Source organism: Typopeltis vanoorti, chromosome 20, assembly GCF_054136105.1.
Source record: "Typopeltis vanoorti isolate ZY-2024b chromosome 20, IOZ_Tvanoo_1.0, whole genome shotgun sequence".
Taxonomy (NCBI): Eukaryota; Metazoa; Arthropoda; class Arachnida; order Uropygi; family Thelyphonidae; genus Typopeltis; species Typopeltis vanoorti.
In genome coordinates, this window is record NC_143568.1 from 78,954,390 (window position 1) to 78,980,461 (window position 26,072).

At 35.8% G+C, this 26,072-nt stretch overlaps 1 protein-coding gene across 2 annotated transcripts in view; it reads right to left on the reverse strand.

Annotated features, from left to right (window-relative positions):
- LOC150095588 (2-hydroxyacyl-CoA lyase 2-like) overlaps nt 1-26,072 on the reverse strand; it is a 248,277-nt gene that overhangs the window by 206,071 nt on the left and 16,134 nt on the right. For both annotated transcript variants that reach the window (XM_090410082.1, XM_090410081.1), the window contains exons 2-3: nt 25,600-25,653; nt 4,040-4,144 (exon numbers count right to left, since the gene is read on the reverse strand). In XM_090410082.1, coding sequence (XP_090266208.1) covers nt 4,040-4,144; nt 25,600-25,653 — 159 coding nt within the window. The remainder of the gene's footprint in view (nt 1-4,039; nt 4,145-25,599; nt 25,654-26,072) is intronic.

Consider the following 26,072-nt stretch of genomic DNA (forward strand, 5'->3'; position numbering starts at 1 on the left):
TAATCATGTTTCATGTGAAATTGAAACAGAAGAGAAAAGTACAATTGAACATCAAAACCAGGAAATAGAGAGGCAATGTAATAATGATAATTATATGGCAGATGTTAAATTAGAAAATATTGATAATGCAAAAATAACAGATTTTAATAATCCCACAACATGGTACATAACCAATAGTAACATACAAATATTTGTTCAACGTGGACCCGAGTTGTGCAATAATATAAGTGTTTATCCTGATACAGAAAATCAGCATTTTGATAAAAAATGGTTTGTAAAAACCATGTCAAACTGAGAACAAGTACTCAGAAATTGGTTGATATATCGCAAGCGAAAAGATGCACTGTTTTGTCATGTATTCTTTTTGGAAAAAATCAGAATGGACCACTGTGGGGTTTTGAGACTGGCAGCATTTGAATCCTATGTTGGCACATCATGAAAATGAATTATATCATAAAAAAATTAATTCGAATGGAAAACTTTCGAATCAAAAATTAAGAAAGGTAATTTTATAGACGATCATTTACAAGAAGCAATTTTAAAAGAAAAAGAAAAGTGGAGGCATATTTTAAAAATTATTATGGATGGCATCCTGCACTGCGTAAAAAATAATGACGCTTTGAGAGGAACTTGTGAAAAAAATCGGTCATCCCGAACGTGGAAAATTTTTGAACACAATAGAATTAATTATGATCCTATTATTGTGCAACATATTGGAAGTCATAAGAAAAATCAAGTTAACGATTTCTCTCCTATAATACAAAATGATATAATTAATACAGTTGCTTCTAAAATTAGACAGCATGTTATTTCAAATATTCAAAGAGCAAAATATTTTTCTATTTTATTTGATAGCACACCTGACACTTCTCACCAAGAACAGATAACTAAAATTTTGTGCTATGTTAACATTGATCCTAACATGAATAAATGTAGCATTGAAGAAATCTTCATAGATTTTATTGTGACACATGAAAAACCTAGCGAAGCACTTGAGAATGACATCAAAAAAAAGTTGATATCAGATGGATTAAATATTACAAATATAAGAGAACAATCATATGATAACGGAGTGAATATAGCAGGTAAATACAAGGGGGTACAAGCCAGGATATTACGTTTAAACAATATGGTGAGGTTTGTTCCATGCACTGCTCACAGCCTTAATTTAATAGGCGTTCATGCTGCACAAACATCTGTTCAAATGAAATCATGTTTTGGAACAATTCAACAATTGGTTAACTTTTTCTAAATTCTACTAGTAGATGGGATCTTTTAAAGGAAAAATTATCTCTTCGTCTTAAAGGTTTAAGTGGCACGAGGTGGTCCGCGAAAGCTAATGCGGTAAAAGCCTTACAAAATCAAATACCTTTAATAATACAACTTCTTAATGCAATGTGTGATGGACAAAGACAAGGTACATTAGACTCTGTAACAAATGCTCGAATGTTGCTAAATTATTAACAAAATTTAATTTTGTTGCACTATTAATATTTTAGGATACAATATTAGGGAAGATAAATAAAGTAAATTTACTTTTACAAGAAAAAAAAAAAACAGTTGAAAATGTTGCAAAAAATGATAAAAGCTCTAAAAAATGAAATTCAACAGTACCAAAATGACCTTTTCGATTCGCTTCACAATTCGGCAAAAAGTTTAGCCGAAACAATAAATATTGAAACTTACATTCCAGAAAAGGGATGGGGCAAAAAAAAAAATATGCCTGGTGAGAAAGCTACTGATGATTCATTTGCCATGAATGAAACTGCATTGCTAAAAAAAAGAAATGTGTGAAGTTTTAGATCTAATACTCATACAACTCAATGATAGATTTACTGCTTTAAAAGAGGTCGAACAACTTCAGTTTTTTTTAATGGACGTGCTTTAAAAATTATGCAGCTAGATGATCTCAAATGATGCGCAGCTGACCTGGCATTGAAATATAATAGCAACTTAGATGCTCCAGAATTTGTATGTGAAATTGAGAATTTCAAATATGAAGCCATGGAAGTTTTTGAAAATTTAGGCGATATGGACGCTTTTCAAATATTACAAAAAAATTACGAACTCTCATTACAAAACACTTATCCAAATCTAGACATAGCATTAAGGATTTTCATAACAATGTCTGTAACAACAGCTTCCCGTGAACATTCATTTAGCAAATTGAAAATTGTAAAATCGTACCTTCGTTCTTGTATTGGACAAGAGTGATTGACAAACATGTCTATAATATCAATTGAAAAAGATATTGCAAAAACATTAAATTATGACTCTATATAATAGATGTGTTTGAAAATGAAAAAGCTAGAAAAATTTCTTTATAAAATATGCTGAACTTATGTTTTTATTATATTATATCATACCTATGTCGTGTATAGGCAACTCATTTTGATGAGGTTAATAGTAAGTGTTTAACATATTGCATTTAGTAAAATATAACTTGTTACATTTAAATTTTTCAAACTTTTTGTCATTTTTGGGTTAGGAGGGACGCAAGTTAGACATTTGTCACAGGCACTTCATACCCTTGTTACTGCCCAAGATTGTCAAGTAGATTATGTTTATGGCGTTAGACTCAATGGGAAAGTCTGCAAGAGTAGTATACCCTGCAAATATTAGGAAAGCGGTGTACGTTCTGGTGATGAAATTTTAGATCAGGAGATAAAGAAAGATTTCACTGAGCCAAAGCTTCACACACACACACACACACACACACACACACACACACACACACACACACACACACACACACACACACACACAGTGTAAGTAGTCTACTTACTTTGGGGCAGTGAAATCCCACTGAAATTTATATTAACAGAATTTTTTTTTATTGCAGCAAACATGAAGACTAACAAAAGAAATAAGAAGAACAACTGAAATGAAAGTTGACAAAAGAAAATAAAAACAGAATAAGAAATGAGAATATTAGGAATATTTTGGGATCAGAAAGTGCTTAAGAAATGCTTGTGAACTCTTGCTTGAAGTAGTTTAGACAAAGAGGGTGTGAGTAGGGGAGTGAGAGGCAGGTTTTTTCATGCAGAGTTGTGAATGATTGGAATGCCTTGCCTGAGAGTGTGGTGTCTGCAAGGAGTTTGAGTGTGTTTAAGACACGGTATGATGAGGTGTGTGTGTGTGTGTGTGTGTGTGTGTGTGTGTGTGTGTGTGTGTGTGTGTGTGTGTGTGTGTGTGTGTGTGTGTGTGTGTGTGATAAAAGGACCGCCCAGATGAGTCTGACTCCATGAGGTCTTGGGGTAATAATAATAAGAATGAATTAAGAAAGGATACCAAGAAGAATGTATGAAGTTAAAATTGAGGGGAATAGATCAAGAGGAAGACCATGGAAAAAGGTAGAGAGACCAAATAAGATTTAGAGAGAGAAAAAAAAATTGAGCTAGAACAAAAAAGAATACAGGAAGAGAAAATGAAATAGGGTTTTGGTTTGCCTGACAGTTTGTTGGAGCAACTGTTGACAAAGTGAAACAAATAAAACTAGGTATGTTAAATTAATTTTTTTAATTATCTCCAGTGTACAAATGGTGATGACCTGCAAGTTATTGAGAATAAAATGCTATTTGATAATTCAATTATTGAAAAATTTAACTTGTGAACAGTAGGTAGGTTTTAGTTTATAAGAGAGGTCCAAGTTTATTTTACCTTTCAAAAACAGCAATGAGGTATATATTAAGTATCTTCAGGCCAACTAACTTTTAGTGGGAGAGGCAGTTTGAAGGAATTACTTAATCAAATACAGAAGATACTATCTTATAGTTAGAAATCAAACTTGTTTATTAAATTTGTTGGCATACACCCATGACAGAATATCATCATCTTGAAATGTTTTAAAATGAAAAAAAATGTGAAAATTATGCAAAAAAGATAATATATTTGGAATGCATTTAGAATGAGGCTAAAAATTCACTCCCCACCGGTCTCTGATAAGTTGCATGTGGGAGAGTGAATTTCTGAAGTCCTGACTATGCCTAAGTATCATGAATTCATTTTGTTTAACAATAAATAAATAAATTTTTCCTACCTCATGACGAGTATCAACTATTCGGATACCTAATTTTTCTGCTGCCACAAGAATTGGAGATATATGGCCTCCAACTAATGTAAAAAGAAACTTCACCCCATGAGCCTAAAAAAAAAAAAAAAAAAAAAATTACCTTCCATAGAAACGAACACTGATTCATTAATAACAGCAAACATAAAATGTAAGCAAATTTTAGCAACCATGGCTGCTACATTTCTTACATAAATAGTAAACTATGGTGTCATTACATATTAATTTGCAATTATCAATTATCAAAAATAGTTATACATGACTGTCCTAAATTTTTATACAGGGTTCTATAAATGATTTTGAGAAATAACAAAAGCTAAAATTAGTAGTGGTATGAAGGAGTCAAACTATCAGGATATCCAATATGACCAGTTCTGTTAGGATCATTGTCTAAATTATATATATTATACTAATGGCACTGGATGAGGTTTGAATGGGGTTATGCAGTTTGCAGATGATGCAAAACTGAAAAGAATTACTAAGAGGAAACAGAGGTGGCTGAATAATAGAGTTATAGATTGTGTGAGCAGATAAGCGAGACAAATTCAATGTGGTAAAGCTATACCTCATCCCATCTCAGATGTGGGATGAGGTATATTCAACTAATGGAGATATATCGAAGGTAAAGTAGAAAAGAGGGAGCCTTTAAAAAAAGATCTTGAAATTTAGGCCTTGCATTATTAGTGACGAGTATGAACAAGATAGTGAGGAGCAGGTATTTGATATGAAACATCTCAACAAACTTCCCCCACAACCAATTTCCTACATATATAAACTCTCAAAATGTATGTCACAAAATGAATTAAGGCAGTGAGGAAATTGACAATAATTTGCAGAAATAATTATATTCCACTATCCATTGGCCTTCATAACATTGCATTTGGATATTGGTTTTTAGAGATGAGATGAGATTAGATTACATTTTGGAAAGGTTGTCCAGAAAATAACTTTTCCCAGTAGCACAGCTGGTAAGAGCTCTCCTTACCAGCTGTGCTACTAGATTTGAACATGCAGTCTTTGCTGCATGTTCAAATCTGCATTAGGCAGAAAAAACCTTTCTCTGGAACAAGACTTGTCTAATAAAGTTACTAAAATAGTATCAGGCCTCTGGAATTTTTGTTATAGGTTGAGAGAATGCGAAATACAGAGCCTGGTAGATAAAAGTATGCAGCAGTATAACTAAGAATGAGGTTGGCAATGGATTTGTACCAGATTTAAGAAAAAAGATTTTAATGGAGCAGATGGAAACACAGGTCAATAAATAACCACTCCTTTAAGTTATGTAAGAAGAGTATGAACAAGATAGTGAGGAGCAGGTATTTGATATGAAACATCTCAACAAACTTCCCCCACCACCAATTTTCTACATATATAAACTCTCAAAATGTATGTCACAAAACCAGGTTATAGAAGTAACTACATCATTGCCTAGACGTAACAGTACTTACCAGTCTTTGCCTGGTAATGCATTAAGCATGAAATGACTGGCTGCAGTCATCCCATTTTGTGACAACTCAAGTTCTAATGGGTTTATTTCAAAAATTTAATGTATAATGCTTTTCTTCTCTTATAGATAAGCTTATATGTTGGTTAGATTTACTTCTAATTTTTTAGGAAAAGACAACGTAAACTAAATTATGAATTTAGTTTATGTTGTAAACTAAATTAATTTAGTTATAAAAATTTGTTTATAACTAATAATTTTTTTATAAAAAAATAATTTTATAATAAATATTTTTAAAAAAATATTTAGTTATATAATTTAGTATTATAAAAATTTTAATAACTACCTATATTTTGTTACACTGCCATCTTCAGGGATCACAAATCAATTATAGTGTGATTTGTGATCCAATTATTTGCTTAGTGTGAGCACCTGCATGCAGGTGCTCACACTAAGCAAATGAGGATGAAGAAAGGCAACTGAAGTCAGTCCTGCTAAATTGGGTTGTCTTGGATGTTGGGCTGACAATCTTAGAATGTAAGCTTCCCAAATTTCGGAATATCTCATGTACCCAAATTTGTTAAGGTTTGGGAAGTTTTTCAGAGCTGAGGCTGATTCAAGGAATAATCTTTCATAATTGTACTGTGGTATAATAAAGTGGCCTTCTTCCACTGTATTCTGTGGTGAGTGTCCAATATGCATATACTTGCTGTGGTCAGCAAGTACTGAGTGGCTGTATTGGGTGGAACCGGATGTAGTCCTTATGTTTGGATATCCTGATATTGGCTGCCCTGCCTGTCTGGTCATAGTAGGACAGTTTGCAATTGCAAGGGACCTGGTATACTCCAGGTAGGTCTAGAGGAAGTGGCTGGTCTTTGGTGGAGCAGATAAGAGATGCCAATTTCTTATGTGGTTTGTAACTAGTTGTGAGGTCATATTTTCTTAGGATTTTTGTTAGTTTTGCAAATGTACCCCAGATATATGGAATGGTGATAGATTTTGATAAATCTGTTATGAGGGGGGATTATGCCAAACCACTGAAAAGCAACCTATCAAAAGAAGAATTCAAAGCTCTGCAAGAAATGAAAGACATTTCTGGCAGAGAAATAATAATTATCAAAGTGGATAAGGGAAATGCCACTGTGGTTCTAAACCAATCAGAATACACAGGTAAGCTTGCCTCTTTACTTTTAGATCAGTCTACCTACCTCCCTATAGAATGTGATCCCACCAGCTACCAAATCAGAACACTCCATAGACTGCTTAAGAAGTTTACTTCTTGGCCTGTGGAAGTGACTAAAACCATTTAACTGTAGACCCCTCTTATTATTATTATTACTATTATTACGGGCAACTCCAGGGAGTCATTAGACTCATCGAGGGAAGCCCCAAATCATATTCATCACAACTATTCGACACTCATAATACAGTATCCATCATACCTCGCCCCAAACTCACCCACTGTCACAGCATCCACCACAGACTCAGGGAGCGCATTCCACTCATTCACTACTCTAAAAGTAAAGAACCCAGCTCTAACACCTTTACCAACCACACCCTTGCCCAACCTCCATGGATGTCCCCTAGTCCTCCCACAACTAGCCCTGTTCTCAAAAATATCCTCTGAATTAATTTTATAGAAACCCTTCAGTAATTTGAATGTCTCAATCATATCTCCCCTCCTCCGCCCATCAACCAATTTCTGCAACCCACAAATCCCCAACCTGTTCTCACACGGTTCACCCCACAGACCCGCCATCATCCCGGTCACCCGCCCCCGGATCCTCTCCACCTCCTCCCCATCAAGAAGAAACCTAGGTGACCAAATCTGAGCACAGTAGTCTAGATGGGGTCCCATCAAGGCTCGACACAGAGGAACAATAACCTGCTTGTCAACGTATTCTTCAGCAACCAAGTGATTTGATGAGCCGATTTGGCCACCCTTGCAATGTGTCCCCCAAATTTCAATTCCTTATCCACCAACACTCCTAAATCTCGTACCTCATCAATTTCCTGGAGCACGGTTCCACCAATGCAGTAAACTGCCACCAATCTTTTCACCCCAAAATGCATAACCTTACATTTTGCCACATTAAATTGACATCCATTCTCCCCAGCCCAGACCTCCAATCTATCCAAATCACCCTGCAAAATTTTGACGTCATCTGCATTCACCATTGCCCCACCCAACCCCGCATCGCCCGCAAACAAATAAACTGTTCTCCCCAGATCCCCTCCCATATCATTTATGAACAAACTAAACAGCAGTGGTCCAAGAACAGATCCTTGTGGCACACCACTAGTCACAGGCCGTCTTGTGGACTCTACTCCTGAGTAAACCACTCTCTGATATCTCTCCGTCAACCACCCTCCTATCCATCTCACCAACCCTATGTCCATTCCCCATATGCTGCAATTTACCGACCAGAATTCCATGTGGCATCCCTTCAAAGGCCACAGCAAGGTCCAGCAGAATCACTGTAAACCCTCCACCCTTATCAAGTTCAGCCGTCACTGTGTTATAATACGTGAGCAAGTTACTGAGGCATGACCCCCCACACACACAAAACCATGCTGTGCCCGATACAGTATCCCATTTTCTTCTATCCAATCTTGTATTTTCCTCTCGACTATTTTCTCCAAGACCTTGACAACGATTCCCGCCATGCTGATCGGCCAGCAATCTTCAACAGCAGCCCCGGAACCACCCCCGTTGAGTGGAACCATTTTCCCCTCCCTCCACCCCCTCGGGACTGACCCAGTCCTGAGGCTCAAATTAAACAAAATGGTCAAGGGCACTGACAATTCTTTGGCCGCTTCACTTACGACACGAGCTGGTATACCATCCAATCCCACAGATGTATTGACATTGAGGCTCTGCAATAGACCAGTTACCTCCACCCCACCCACCACAACTCCAGCATAAGCCGTTGGCCCCTCCATTCCTGCAAAGTCACCACCCGGATGATACACTCCCGCAAAGTGCTCGCCCAGTAATTCCACAATATCGACTGATTCGGTTACCTCCCTATCCTCAGCATTTTTTAAGATCACTCTACCATGAGCATTTCTCTGCCCACACGCAACACATTGAAAAAACTGTTTGGGATTCTCTTTAGCCTGCGTGGCCAATTTCCTTTCGTAATCTGCTTTTGCTTTTCCCACCACCCTTGTTACCATCCTGGCCTGAGCTCCACACTGCTCTTGCGCCTGATGGTCACCCTTCAATATATGAACTACCAAAAATTCATAAGCAAAATGTACCATTACATCCCATTGTGGACTTAAGAAGTTTACTTCTTGGCCTGTGGAAGTGACTAAAACCATTTAACTGTAGACCCCCTCCCCCTTATATATGAACTACCAAAAATCCATAAGCAAAATGTACCATTACATCCCATTATGGATGGCATTGATTCCTTCACATACAAATTAGCCAAACATTTATCCAAAGTGCTCACACAATATACTGGCAACATACCTTCACACATTAAATAACTCAGCCCACTTTAAAGCCAGTATAGGAAACCTCTCACTCCAACACTGAAAATAAGGTCATTTTTGATGGCTCCTCTTTATTCACCAATATCCTACTCAAAGATGCTTTAGACCTCATCCAAGCCAAATTTCCTCCTGATATCTGACCCCTTTTTCAGTTCATCAAGGAAAATTCCACAAACAGAGAGAGGAGATAAATTGAAGGAAAAGCCTTTAACTCTGCCCTACATAAACCCACTGTTTGGCTATGCTATGTGGATGATGTGTTCACCATTTGGCTGAATGGCCTGAATAGACTCCACAATTTCTCAACACACTTAAAACAATCAACACCCCAGGATCCAGTTTACTTTGGAAAAGGAAAACAACAACAAGTCATCTTTTCCTAGACACTCTTATTACATGCCAGCATGATGGATTCCTGGCTTTCTCTGTTTACATAAAACCTACACATACAGGTAGATACATTCACCAGCAGTCACCCCCCCTTCCTTCCAACAATATGGGATTATAAAAACCGTATATAACAGAGCAAAATTAATCAGTTCAAATAACAATGCTTTAACTGCTGAATTTAACCATATCCTTAACACCTTAGCCAATGGCTATAACCCACAAAAAAAATCCAAAAAATATTAAAACAAGTTAACCACAACCCCCACTCCCCCTTCATAACACAGATTACTCCAAGTCTATCACCATTCCATATATACAGGGTACGTTGTAATTTCCTTAAGTTATTTAGTAAGCAAGTATAACCAATGTTTAAGCCTGTCTACGAGAAAGAGTATACAGGGTACATCTGAAAAACTAACAAAAATCTAAAAAAAAAATATTATTATTATTATTATTATTGTTCCGGGAAACTCCAAGGAGTCAACAGACTCAACGAGGGAGGTCCTAACATCATGTCTGGAACAACTATTCAGCATTCACACATTATCTATCATATCTTGCCTTGAACTCATTCACGGTCGTAGCATCCACAACAGACTCTGGAAGCTTATTCCACTCATTCACCACTCTCCAAGTAAAAAACCTAGCTCTAACACCCTTGTCAATCACGCTCTTGCCCAGCTTCCATGCATGGCCCCTAGTCCTCCCACCACCACCAGTCATATTTTCAAAAATATCTTCTGGATCAATCTTATAAAAACCCTTCAGTAATTTGAATGTCTCAATCATATCACCCCTCCTTCGCCTATCGTCCAATTTCTGCAACCCATAAATCCTCAACCTATTCTCATAAGGTTCATTCCACAGACCTGCTATCATCTTGGTCACTCGTCTCTGGACCCTCTCCACTTCCTCCCCATCACGAAGAAACCCTGGTGCCCATAACTGGGCACAGAAGTCCAGATGGGGTCTTATCAAGGTTCGATACAGAGGAACAACAACTTGTTTGTCTCTGCATGTTAAAGTATTTTTCATAAGCCAAGTGATTTGGTGAGCTGTTTTAGTCTCTTTTGCAATGTGCCCCCTAAACTTCAACTCCCTATCCACCAGCACTCCCAAATCCCTGGCCTCATCAATCTCCTGGAGTGCGGTTCCACCAATGCGCTATACTGCTGCTGTTCTTTTCACCCCAAAGTGCATAACCTTACACTTTGCCACATTAAACTGACATCCATTTTTCCTAGTCCAGTCCTCCAAACTATCCAAATCATCCTGTAAAATTTTGACATCCTGTGCACTCACAATTGCTCTACCCAACTTTGCATCATCAGCAAACAAGTGAACACTTCCTCTCAAATCCTTTCCAATATCATTGATGAACAAATTGAAAAGCAGTGGTCCAAGAACAGAGCCCTGCGGCACTCCACTAGTCACAAGCCGTCTTTTTGACTCCACTCCTGAATAAACCACTCTCTGGTATCTCTCCTTCAACCACCCTCCTATCCATCTTACCAACCCTATATCTATCCCCATCTGCTCCAGTTTACTGATTAGGGTTCCATGTGGTATCCTGTCAAAGGCCTTGGCAAGGTCCAGTAGTATCACTGTAAACCCATTACCCCTATCCAGTTCAGCCGTCACTGTGTTATAAAACGTGAGCAAGTTATTGAGGCATGATCTACCCTTCACAAAACCATGTTGTCCCCCATACAATATCCCATTTTCATCTATCCAATCCTGTATTCTTTTCTTGACTAATTTCTCTAAGACCTTGACAATGATTCCTGATATGCTAATCGGTCGGTACTTTACAACAGCAGTCTTGGAACTACCTTTATGCAGTGGAATTATTTTCCCCTCCTTCCACCCGCTCGGGACTAACGCAGACCCGAGACTGAAATTAAACAAAATGGTCAAGGGTATACTGACAATTCTTTAGCTGCTTCTCGTACTACACGAGCTGGTATAAATATGCCTCACAACTAGTTACAAACCACATAATAAATTTTATACCATGTCCCTTGCAGTTGCAAACTGTCCTACTATGTCCTAACAGGCAGGACAGCCAATATCAAGATATCCGAATACAAGAACTACATCCAGTTCTACCAATACAGTCACTCAGGACTTGCTGACCATGCACTGGACACCCATCACAGAATACACTGGAAGAAGGCCACTTTATTACACCACAGCAAGTACAAAGTATGAAACATTATTCCTGGGATCAGCCTCAGCTTTGAAAAACTTCCCAACCTCAACAAATTTGGGTACACGAGACTGCCCCAAATTTGGGAAGCTTGCATTCTAAGATTGTCAGCCAAACATCCTAGACAACAACCCAATTTAGTCTGCTGGGGGGGGGGGGGTCTTTTATGACTCTAGGACTGACTTCAGTTGCCTTTCTTCAGCATCATTTGCTTGGTGAGTGCCTGCATGCACATATTGTTTTGTGATCCCTGAAGATGGCAATGTAACATTGCTGAAATATAAGTAGTTATTAAAGTTTTAATAATTAAGAATTTAGCTTACGTTGTTGATTCCTAAAAAATTAGAAGAATGCTTTTCTTTTATTATTATCTTGCACCAAAAATTTTATTTCTCTGTAAGAGAAATAAAATTTTTGGTGCAAGTCTCAGAGATGGGCTTCTCACCAATAAATGAGAATTCTGGAAAACAATGTGACCTATGATAAGTCATGTGAATGATGCTTGCTACATACAGTGACATGCACATAAGAAAACAGAAAATTAATTCAGTGGCTGGTATGTGTACTTTCTGTTGGACCTGTTTAAATAAGAGTAGCAACATCTGCCCAACATCCCTTTTCAGTACAACTGAAAACACACCGAACCTACTTGTCCTCTTCTTATCCCATCTACCTCTGTAATAATCTTCCCCTGAAGTGAAGTGTTCCAACAACTGCTACTTCTAATTTAAAAAAAAGTGAGTTGGGGGGAGGGGGAGATTGCTCACCAGCAATCTCCTCCCAACTTCTCCATACGAGGTGTCCTGTATGTCCTTCTACTTCTTGTGCATGGAATGAATAAAAACACTGTGCCTAAAGTAATTATTTGGACAACAGATCAAGTGCTAACTAATAAATATTTATTAAACCTACTAGTTTCACCAAACTTTAACTGTTGATATCATCAGGGTACAAGTACTTAGGTTAAAAAACAACACACAAATATGAATAACTGTAAACTTCTAACGATTATAGTTACAAACTGAAATAACATTGAACATGAGTGATACACGTCTTGCGTGTACATGATTAACTAGTTGTTACTAAGGAACGTTCTAGTTGGAATTGAAGTTCATTTCCTGTGTGTTAAGAGATCTAATTAGGGTTTTCCATATCTCTGGGAGTATTAAACCCTGGTTCCTGTTAAGGTTATCAACAGAGCGAGTGACTGTAGCTGCTTCTTTAAACATTCGGGAGTCATAGTCTTCTTCTATGAAAATAAACATTCATTATATATTGTGCCTAAATTGCTATAGTATGCCTACACTACATAGAACCAGATCTGGCAGATTGCCAAGAATAGTCAATTCATGCTGAAGGGGATAAAAAATAAAGGATGTATGAATTGGTCACCGCAATGCGAAATCATGTGCTTTGTACGTAAAATTTTCCAACCGTTATACAAGCAAAATAGTTACCACTTTAAAAACTACAATGGTCGTAAAATAAAAGTTAATTTTCCGAATTGTAATAATGAACAACTCATCCCACAAGACAGATTGATTACCCTATTATCGTAATGGATTCTCCTTCTGATATGTGTAGAAGTGTCGAAGGATCTCACATCTGTGGGAGTACAGTAAAATGGTACATTTTTTTTTTTTAAGAACATCCCACTATCAAAAACGTTACAAAGCTACAGCACATTAGTACTGTGGATAAACTAAATAAATAAAATGGGAATTCTGCTATCAAAATCAAACATAGATTTTGACAGTAGACCTATCAAAAACTGTTTCAGACCTCCAATAAGTGGATAATGTTCAATTAATTAAAAAACTTGTGGTAATTAGAAGTTTAAAAAATATGATAGTTATTCACAACACAAAAATAAAAAAAATAAATATATTTTCTTACAATATTCTTCCTAGTAATAACTGAATCACTATTAAAGAACATATATGACATGAAGACAAAGTAATCTGAATAGAGAATATAAAAATAAAGAACATGGAACACGGAATAAGCCTTCAATTATGTCCTATAGGCACAAAATGAGTTTTTTTTTTGGCAAGGTGAGTGGTCAGTGTACCCACTCTCCAAACCAACAGGCTACTGTTTTTAATGCTGATGTAGGAATAGATGTTTGTGATCGTCTTTATGGGGAAGATGAATTTAATAGCAAAATGTGAGACCACTGCCATGCTTACTGGAGGCCCGAAGAAGCTTGAAAAACTTCCATGTTTGGTCTCTTGAGAAGGGTTTCAAGATTATGGAAAAAATAAATTAAAAATACAAAAATCACATAAAACTGATAAAAAAAAAATCAAAAGAAAAAATCCTCAGTCCACCCATGGTACAAAATGTACTATAGATTCATGACTTATTTTTCACGGTATTAACAACACCACACAATTTTATCAAAGAGATATTTTATTAACTGCTTATATTTCACTGCTTTTCAACTCAGCATCATCAGAGCACAATACACTTGTACACGTGACAGTGAGTGAGTGAAACTATACAATTGCAATGGACAAAAGATCTAAAGTCCTATTTTTGGCACCCTCTAATGAAGAAAAAAAAAAAGCTATGCAGGAGTTTCTCTTAGGATAACTGTCTCCCAAATTTTTGGAAAATTAATGCAACCATATTTGTTAAGGTTGGGAGAATTCTTCAAAGCCATTACTGACTCAAAAAATAATCTTTCGGATCTGTAATGACTCCTAAATAGCACATTTGTTTTCCTCCATCTAATCCTGTGTGAAGGAGTGTCCAAAGTGTGGTCTGCCAGTCCCAGACTTGCCATAGTAATAGTACGAATATATTTTTCATGTTCTTTCAGGCAGATGTTAACTGATCTTCCTGTATGCCCATAATAGGCTAAGTCACAAGGAACTTCATACACTCCTGGGTGTATGAAAGGGTGAAGTTTATCCTTAGGCGAGTGGATCAGAGTTGCTAGCTTGACATGAGGTTTGAAAGAAGGCCATGTTTCAAAATGTACTATAGGTTTGAAAATAACCTTGCACAGGTGGAAGCAACATAAAAAATAAAATTCTACAAAACATAAGCAGATATCCAGAATAATCTGCCACTTTTGAATCTTAGTCTTTTTAATGTAACAGTCCTTCTCCAAAGTCTAGCAATCTACAGTAAAAAAAGAAGGTAAACACCAGTATTATATAGTTATAAGCTAATATTAACAAAGTGGTTAGCAGACCGTGTGCTTTTTTTTCTTCTTTTTTTTTTTTTATGTTGGGCTCATACATGAGAGGTTGATTGATCAACCCATGGAATCAGCAGACTCCTTGTGGGAAGTCTACTTTACTGACAACATACCTATTATCTTCTTTTTTCAGCCATTTCCTGTCCACTGCTGTACGAAGGTTCTTCCCACCTTTCTCTGTTCTTAGCAATGGTTGACCAATTTTCTCCAATAAAATTTCACAATTCATCACTCCACCTTCTTTTAGGACGTCCTCTGACTCGTTTCCCTTCATTTGGAATCCAGTTCGTTAATATGGCAGTCCATCGCTCATCTTCTCTTCTGGATAGATGTCCGACCCATTTCCATTTTAGTCACTTATGGTGAAGAATGATGTCAGTGATGTGAGTCTGGCTTCTTATACAAGTGTTTCGCTTCTTATCTTTTAATGTGATGCCTAGCATCAACTTCTCCATTTTTCTTTGAATTATTGTTAATTTATTTGCCAGTGCTTCTGTTAGTGACCAAGTTTCACAACCATATGAGACTGGAAGTATACACTGGTTAAATGTCTTCCTTTTTAAACAAAGTGGGACATCACTGTTTTGAAAAATGCTTTTCAATTTTCTGAATGCACTCCAAGCAAGTTGAACTCTCCTATTTATTTCCTTTTGGAGTTCCACAGTTTAGATCAATGAGATCACCTAAGTATGTATATGAAGAGACTCTATCCAAGAAATTGTTTTCTTTATTATGTTTTTTGGTGTAACAAAACGATTAAACATGATTTTAGTTTTTTCTGTTTATTTTTAGACCGACTTTTCTGTTTTCATGATATAGGTCTTCTATCATTCTATTGAGGTCTTCTGGAGTGTTTGCAAAAATTATATCATCTGCATATCTTAGGTGTGTTAAGTTTCTGTTATTAATTTTTAAACCAAGGTTTGTCCAGTTTATATTATTAAATATTTCTTGAAGGACTGCTGTCAAGATTTTGAGTGATAGAGAGTCTCCTTGTCGGCCACCTTTTTCAATTGATATTTTATTGCTACTCGTGTGAAGTTGGATTGTTGCTATTGCAGTGTGGTATATTTCCTGGAGGAGGTCCATATATTTTCCAGGAACTTCTTGATTCTGGATTGCTTTGATTATTGCATTAGTTTTGATGGAATCAAAGGCTTTTTCATAATCAATGAAGGCTAAACATAGGGGCAATTGGTTTTCTTCTGCTTTTTCTATTATTTGTTTTACTGCATGAATATGATCAATTGCGTTAAAGCCTTTATGGAATCCTGCTTGTTCTACTGATTGATTTGAGTCTAGAAGAGGGGTTAACTTATTACTTTTGCGAGAATTTTGTACAGATTGGAGAGAATACTAATTGGTCTATAATTCTTTACTACAGTAGTACCTCGCTAATCCGAACCTCTTTAGTCCGAACCCTCCAGTAATCCGAACTGCGGTTTGAAAGAAAAAAAGTTTTATTTATTACGTATTATTATTTTGTGTGCTATTATTTTTATTTACTAATTATTATTTTAACTATTATTATTTATTTTATTATTATTACAGTATATTTTCTTTTCATACTGTCGATTGTATGGTTACACTGCAGGCCTATTTTGATTTATTGTGTGTTCACGTTTGCTTTTTTATACTGTACAGTACGTACTGTATTGTCGGCATGAATCACCACTGTCGAGCGTCATGGAAAAAACTGTGGCCTTCTAGAATTTACAAAGATAACTACAGTGATACACAAAAAGTGGATATTCAAAACGGGCATAATTTGGTTAAAAATATAAATCCAAATGTTGAAATTTCACAAACAGATGTTACAGAATGGATTACAGGTAGAACCGAAAGTGAATTCGAAATCAAATCAGATGCTTAAATTATAAATATGACGCTACAGAATGAATTAGCAGACGGTGATGACGATAAAGAATTCGAAGAAAAAAAAAGTAAAACACGAAGAAGCAGTTGACAGTTTTAATATGTGTATAGAATGGACTAAGCAGAATGATACTGTTGTGTCCTGAATAGACTAAGAAAGGTTTTAACATGAATTATTCAGGACACAGCTTTAGTTAAACACAGGCAGAGAATGTGGCATGTTGGCTATAGAATAGAAAGGAAAATTTATGTATATAACTCTAGATAAGGTGCAAGAAATTGTATAACAAATTAAAGAAAAATTGTAATAACCTAACCTGTAATACATGTGGGTCAGACAAAGAAATTAATTAAAGCTGTTAAACTTATTTAAGAATCCCCATTTCATGTATTATAAAGTAGCAAAGCCTGTAAGCCAAAGTCCAAGAGTTACCTTTAACCGTCCTGTGTTACGTATACCAAAAGGGGGGGGGGGGGGGGGTAGTTATAGGAAAGAGAGACTAGAGCGCCTTCCAAGAAAAACACAACAAGCGCATGTGCGATGTGTTAGAGGGAGCTGGACACCATGACGTAAACCCATATGACCGTGTTGATGAGCATTGCGATAGCCGAGAAACATCGAGAAGAGAAGGAGAACAAAAAGTTCAAGCAAACCTCACTCGTGGCTCTTTTTGGGTTCCAGTTTCCTGACCATCAGACGTAGGTCCAGTCTGACCAACAGAGAAGTTCCTGGCTGGCCGTGGAAGGCATTGGTTCATCTGTCGCAGCGTTGAAGAGAGTCTAGCTATTTCCTAAGACTAGGATAGCTGAGCGATGTCGTGCAACGGAAGAACCGAGTAGATGCTGTCCATTCTGGCTATACTCCTGAGCCATATCGCCCTTCCCGCCGAGAATCTGGCTGCATAGTTATCGAAGGTGATCAGACGAAAAGCAAAAATGAAGAAGCCTTGATGACCAGACAAGGCAAGAAGAATAAAGAGTATCAATTAGGGGACGGTAAAGTAGACTTTTGTGTTTTATTTTCCAGTTAAGAAAGAGTGTGTTTTCCTAAGAACATTTGTGAAGTGGACTCATTTATGGCTTTAAGAACTGTCTAAAACTTGGCGCAGGCCCATTTGTCGAGAATTGTCTGCCTAGCAAGGCCATGTTTATTCTGTATGAATTAGTAGTGATGTGTAAAATGATTTAACTAATGACCACGTGAATGTAGAAAGTGTGATAGGTATTAATGAGATAATGTTAAGTGCTCATAGAAGTGGTCTAAGCAAGTTTGTTTATATGTTTTGTATAATAGTATTGTATCAAGGATCTTACTTGAGAATAATTCAAATTAATCAGTAGCAATGCTTACTTGTATGATTTCTCTATTTAATAAACATATTTTTTAGTACCTGCCTGATCTGTTTTAGTATACGAGTTCAAATAGCCACTCATAAAAGTATTGATGAACTTAGCGGGAGAAACCCACGTGTATGATTAAACAAAGCAGGCCACGACTGCATGTAAGAGTTTAGTGAACAGAGATTAGATTATATTATAGTTTAATTATTGTTTATCATTCTGAGAGAGCCATCCTGGGTAAGAGTCACATCTATCCTCGGTATTGGCTGGCGCAGTTATAATATAAATTTGTCAATGCTTATCAGGTGGACTGTCTCAGAAGGTGTGTTAATGGTCACATCCCACACAAGGACAAGGCCCTAAACACTAAGTAACCTGCACGTGGTTAAACAATAGAGAGGCCAAACGACTGCACAATTAAAAAGGGGAAAGAAAATAAGTAGAGAACAGAATAAGTATAGATTGTTTTAAAAGGAAAGGATATATAAGAAAAGGAGTAAGAAATAACGAAATAATTAATAAGTAGAAAGATTAACAAAGAAATAAGAATAAAAAGACAAAATAAATAAGATATAACAATACGCCATTCCACAAAATTTTATTGCTAATGCAGCTCCGAGAAGAAGCATTCGAAAAAAGTTTAGCTTCCAAGAAGCAAAAGAAAATCAGCGACTTTTTTTAAAAAGAAATAAAAAAAAAACTGTGTTATTTTGTAAAACTTTTTTTTGTGCATTGTATACAAGAAAGTGATATTTTTTTTTTTACGCATATTAAGTTATGTACTGAACTATGCAATTTTATTAAATCAGAATCCTCAACAAATACAGGTGAATACAAACTAAATATTTTACTAAAATAAACTTGCGTACTGTATTATTTTTAAGTTTTATATTACAGTACAGTAGCATTTTTTCTATCAGTTAATAATTTATTTACAGAATTAAATTGATGTACCATTAGAATCTGATTATTTTTGTCTTAAACACTAGTTATTGTTGCCTCTTGGGGGAGGAATTCGCTAATCCGAACTTTTCGCTAATCTGAACGAGCGCAGTTTTTATTAGTTCAGATTAGCAAGATACCACTGCTTCTTTGTCCCTTTTTTTTAAAAAACAGTATCAGAGTAGCATTTTCCTGCTTCTAGGCATAGATTTAGTAAGTTTGTGACATGGTGAATTATATTGTTTCTGCCCATTAATTAATTCTATGTGAATTAGGTCTTCACCAGGACATTTTCCATTTTTTATTTGTTTTAATGCTTGTTTTATTTCATCTGAAGTGAATGGAGGGGATGAATTCCATATGTGATGAAGAAGAGTTATCTATTAAAGGATCACTATAGAGGTCTTTATAAAATTCTTCTAGCCTGCTTAGGATTTGTTCTTGGTTCCTTATTATAGTTCCATTCTTATCTTTTATTGCAGTTATTTGACTTTTGCCAACTGATAAATGTTTTCTTAGTATTTTCATATTTTTATTGTTTTCAATTGTTTCTTTTAGTGTGATAAGATCTTATTTCATTTCTCATCTTTTTCCTTATTGTTTTGCATATTCTATTTTAGAAATTAAGTTTTTGTCTTGTTTCATATTTGGTCTTTTTTTTTAAGTAGTTGTAAGGTTTCCTCTGAAAATTTGTCTTTTTGTTGCTTCTGAATTCATTGGTTGTTGAGATTATTACTTCCATCAGGTTTTTGCTTATTTATGTCTTCTTCAAAATATTTATTAAGTCTAGTTTTTGATTGAGTTTTTCTTCATAATCCTTCTTGTTTTCAATAAGTTTTAAGTCAAAACTTCTTAATTTTTTGTTGTTTAGCCATTTTATTCTTTCCAATTTGGGGTTTATTTTAATTTTGGCTCTCATCAGTCAGTGGTCACCTCCTGTTTTTACTTGATTCAGTACTGAGGTACCTTGAACTATTTCTTTATTATTACACAGTATATAATCTATTTCATTTTTTATTTCTCCGTTTGGACTTCTCCATGTCCATTTTCTTTGGAGGGATTTCTTTTAAAAATGTATTCATAATATGTTACTGATAGAGAATTCTGTAAGAGCCATTCCTGAGTTGCTGGTTATACCATATATGTATGGTCCTATTATGTCAATTTGGTGAATGGGATGACTTTGGCATTAAAATCACCCATTACTATAGTAAAGTTTTGATTGCTATTTTTTTTTTTTTTTTTTTTTGCCTAGAGTGTGCTGCAGTGAGTCATAAAATGCTTCTATCTCTTCATCAATGTGGGATGAGGTGGGAGCATATATTTGGATGATCATGATTTTAAGTTTGGAGTTTATTTTAAGTGCAATTTTTATTATTCTTTCATCTGTATAATTAAATTCTTCTATAAGGTGTGTAATTGTTTTCTTAATTAGAAATCCAACTCTGTATTGTCCTTTAGTTTCCCCATAATAGTATAAGTAGTCTCCATTTTTTAGTTTTATTAAATGTTAATCCTGCCTGCGAACTTCACTTAAACCTATGATGTCCCATTTAATATGTTTTAGTTCTTGCTGTAGGTAAGGTCTTCCTCTTCTTTAAGTGTTCAACAATTAAATCTTCCTATATAGAGGAAAAGTGGATTGTATATAGGAACATTTAATTGTTAAACACTTAAAGAAGAGGAAGACCTTACCATCTTACAGAATGAACTAAAATATATTGTTCTTGGACCACTGCTGTTTAATTTGTTCATAAATGATATAGGAAATGATCTGAGAGGAACAGTTCATTTGTTTGCGGATGATGCGAAGTTGGGTAGGGCAATAGTGAATGCAGATGACGTCAAAATTTTGCAGGATGATTTGGATAGATTGGAGGTCTGGGCTAAGGAGAATGGATGTCAGTTTAATGTGGCAAAATGTAAGGTTATGCATTTTGGGGTGAAAAGATTGGCGGCAGTTTACTGCATTGGTGGAACCCTGCTCCAGGAAATTGATGAGGCACGAGATTTAGGAGTGTTGGTAGATAAGGAATTGAAATTTAGGGGACACATTGCAAAAGTGGCTAAATCAGCTCATCGACTCACTTGGTTCTTGAAAAATACTTTGACGAGCAGAGACAAGCAAGTTATTGTTCCTCTCTATCGAGCCTTGATAAGACCCCATCTAGACTACTGTGCTCAGATTTGGTCACCTAGGTTTCTTCTTGATGGGGAGGAGGTGGAGAGGATCCAGAGGCGAGTGACCAAGATGATAGCAGGTCTGTGGAATGAACCGTATGAGAACAGGTTGAGGATTTGTGGGTTGCAAAAATTGGTTGATAGGCGGAGGAGGGGAGATATGATTGAGACATTAAAATTACTGAAGGGTTTCTATAAAATTAATTCAGAAGATATTTTTGAGAACAGGGCTGGTTGTGGGAGGACTAGGGGATATCCATGGAAACTGGGCAAAAGTGTGGTTAGTAAAGGTGTTAGAGCTGGGTTCTTTACTTTTAGAGTAGTGAATGAGTGGAATGCGCTCCCTGAGTCTGTAGTGGATGCTGTGACAGTGAATGAGTTTAAGGCGAGGTATGATAGATACTGTATGAATGTCAAATAGTTGTGATGAATATGATTTGGGGCCTCCCTCGATGAGTCTAATGACTCCCTGGAGTTGCCCGTAATAATAGTAATAATAATAATAATATTAAATGGGACATCATAGGTTTAAGTGAAGTTATTATTTGCGAAAGCTTCCCCCACTGCATCATGCTTTCTCTCCATAAATGCTTTCAATCAGAGTAGTCATATACCTATTATATTGAACCTTAAAGTACTTAACAGTCCCTGCATTCACAATGCATTCTCTGGTAATGTATTTTCATTGATCAACAATTTTCTTTGTAAAAATCTACTCCTCACATCACTCTTACATAACTTTCGGAGATGGCCTCTGGTTCTTCTCCTCTCACCTTCTCCTGTTTTTAAAATCCCCTCTATCAATCATATCACTTCTTTTCCTCCTATCCAGTGAACTTTGTAATCCACATTCTTTTAACCTATCTGCATAGCCAACATTCCAGAGCATTGATATTGTCTTAGTAATTCATCTCAGGAGCATCTCCAATTATTTTATTATTTATATGGGTACTCCATGGAGTCAAAAGACTCATCACAGAAGACCCACTCTGTCCATTAACATAATACCTATTATACATCTCCTTAAACCTATTCACTGTTGGATGCTCAACAACCACCTCTGCAATCCATTCCACTCATTCACCACTCTCCAAATAAAGAACCTAGTTAGCACACCCTTACTAACTACACTCTTAGACTACTTCCAAGCGTGATCCCTTGTTTTCCTCCTAATCTCCATGTATGAAAAAATTTCTTCTGTGTCAATCTTATAGAATCCCTTTAGTAACCTATATTTCGATCATATCTCCTGTCCTCCACATGTCAGCTAAACACTGCAACCCACACACCTTCAATCTATCCTCATAAGGAACACTGCACAGCCATGTCACCAGCTTGATCACTCTTATCTGAATCCTCTCCACAATCTCCAGATCCCCAAGAAAAACAGGTGATCAAATTTGTGCACAGAAGTCACCAAATCATGGTCTTCTAAAGAGGGATAATAACCTCCCTATCTTTACATGTCAATGTGTTCTGTGTTCTTCAGCATCCAAGTAATTCTCTGAGCTATTTGTCAACTCTTCCAATATTATGTCCCCTGGATTTCAAATCTCTATCTACATCCCCCCCCTCCCAGTTCCCTAGCCTCATCAATTTCCTGGAAACTGATACCATCAATGTGTGTAATTTTTTCATCCTCAAGTGCATTATCTTACAACACTGAATTGATAATCATTGTCCTTTGCCCACACTGCCAATTTTTTTAAATCATCCTGTAAGATATCTACATTACCTTTCTCAATTACTTCCCTCTCTAGTTTTGCATCATCAACAAACAACTGAATATTCCCGCTTCAAATCTTTTGGTATATCATCATTTAATGATAATATACTGATATTATTAAATGATATCAGTATATCATTTGTACATTTAATATATCATTAAATGTGCAAATTAAGGAGTAGTGGTCCTAGTACAGAGTCCTTGGGCACTCCACTAGTCACCCTCATTTGCTTTGATCCACTCTGCCATACACCATCCTCTGATGTCTATCAGCAACTTCCATATCCATTCCACCAGTTTCATATCCATTCCCATTTGCTCTAACTTAATAGTTTTCCATGGAGTATTCTGTCAAATGCCTTTGCAATACCCAGCAGCATAATGGTATAGCCATCTCCTTTATCCAATTCTGCTGTCACCTTACTGAGACAAGATAATACATTACTGAGACAAGCCCTACCTTTTATAAATCCATACTTATCATCACACCTTATTTAATGGCTACAATGCTAATAAAATTAATAGATTGTATTTTCTACATCTCACATCCCTCTCAACATACAGATTATAGCAATACTATTAACATTTCTTATATCTATTCCCCATTCCCTAAATCTAGGGTTTGAAAGCAGTATGGAGATTGTAAAAAATTATTATCTCCATACTGATTTCAAATCCTATTTGAAACAAGCTGCCGTTATTTTTTTCTCCTAAAGATCAACTTCCTTCCTGCTCAGTAAGGTGTATACAAAATTCCCTCTTCTTGCTGCCTCAAACTGGAAGAGCTGCTACTGGAATACAACATCTGTCTGGAATACAACAAACATATCTGTTGTAACAGATATGGTCTGTCACAGAATCAATGGAAAAAGATTATTCTTCACTATAGCAAAAACAAAATATAAGACTATTATAAAAATCAAGTGGATATTAAATCCAGTATTATTTCAAAGCTGAATACAGAAGCTATGAAAGTTTCATATGAAAACTGACCAGCTTATGGGAATACATTCGCCGCGATGTTACAAGTTGCCCTAGCCGAACCTTATAGCAGACACGCTATGAAAGCATCCATATATTCGCCTCCTATTGGTTCATTTTAATAAGGTTTCACTGGCCTGACAGCTTTTCAAACTGATTGGTTATCATCAGAGACCAGAAAGAAACCTTAAGAGAGCACAAACTCTCGGTACTAAGGAACTTGAAACATCAGAAAGGTGTACTTTTTGTAAGCAAACTCTTGGTCAGTGCGTAAAAGTATTTACTAAATAAAGAGCCAAAAGGCTTCACTTTTTGAAACAGCTGTCAGGCCAGTGAAACCTTATTAAAATGAACCAATAGGAGGCAAATACACGGATGCTTTCATAGCAATCGTGTCTCCTATAAGGTTCAGCCAGGGCAACTCGTAACATGGTGGCAAGTGTATTCCCATAAGCTGATCAATTTTCATACCAAACTTTTATATAGTTTCTGTATTCGGCTTTAAAATAATGCTGGATTTAATATCCACTTGATTTTTATAATTTTTGCAGTGCCAAAGTGAAGACTTTTCACTCTTCATTTAGAAAAATATAAGACTTTTGAAATTAGAAGATTTAAAAACCAACAGAATCTTAATAAATATGGTTGTGTGAAATTTTTTCATGATCTAGAAACAGTAATTAAGACAACTTGTACCACAGCCAAGGGAGCAACCCTCTAAGAAATTGAGACTTAAATATCTTCCACTCATTTATCTGGTGTGCATTATTACAATTCTCATATTGCATCCCAATGATGTGTCTGAACAGGAACAAATACTGGAACTATTAAACTTGTGTTTAATTCTTTGCTGTTTTTAGAAAATCTCAACATGATGAGCTTTGTTTCTGACAGCAGGAACATCCTACAATGAGTCTTGACTTTGTGGAAATCTAATATCAATAATAATGAATAAACTATCAGTAAATTATACATCTTCAGCATTAAAAGCAAGGTATGATATTGTCAAGGATCGATTATAGTATGACTGTGCTGCAACAGCTAAGGAATCAAGCATATAACATCTCAATTAAGGATCTTGACAAATTATGCAAAATCCTACTTGCTATGGAAGAGAAAAAAAATTTACTCACTGAAGATCTCATTTTTTGATATTATGTTCCAAGTATATCAAAACCTTTATGTGAGAACCATTCCAAGAAGTGGAATTCAAATAAAAACAGGAAGAGCAGTAAAAAAAAACTGATTCTTTAGAAGATAATTTGTCTTACCAGAATAGTCCTTCATATTACTAATAGTAATCTGTTTTCTTAAAATTAAAAAGATTGCTTAGAGGGCTCTTTTTTTTAATACAAATATTCTATTTTGTCCAGCTTGCAGCTACTCACAAGCTGACAAAATCTACCTCACCACAGATGAGTGAGCGTATTTTGTCAATCACATATTCTAAGACAGATTAGTTGTAAGCGGCAACTTCAAAGAGAGGGATTCTGCCACCATCTTCACATATCAAACAAAGGACAACGTCATTCTTCTGACTACCTCCCAAATGGAAAACTGAAAACCTTGTTAATTAATGACAGCAAGAATAATAATGATATTTTAACTATATAGTTAATTATTATTATAAGTTTTTTTTTACCAAGTTCACTATCTCCCTTCTCTCATATCTCCCTTTCAGCACCAAGTAGTAATAAATTTTAAAATCACAGTTAATCAACATTATTACCTTCAAGACAGCTGCCACTAACTCTCCTCCATGCTGAGTAGATGCTTCGTCTACCTAAAGAAAGAAATCACCATAACTTTCAAGATATATATTAGCCTCTTAGGATAAATCGATGAAAAGGAATTCTTAAATTAGTTTAATTTGCTTAACACATTGAAAAACACTTTAAGAAAAAAAAGACAAAAAGTTAATTTAACAGTAAGTAAAACAAACATACAAGTCTCATTCACTTACCTTTCATATTATTCACATGCCTTTTAGTTTTTCATGTCAAATATAATGGTTATAAAAATACAATCCCAAAATGTGAACATAACTGCTCAACTTGATATTTTAGTGCTTTCTACCACAGTCAGAGATGGAGAGTAAGAGACAGAAAAAGATGTACAAATTAAATTTAATGTGTATAGAATGAAGAGAAAATTTAAATAATTCTGTAAAATTGAAACAAAAATAAGCTACATACATGATGC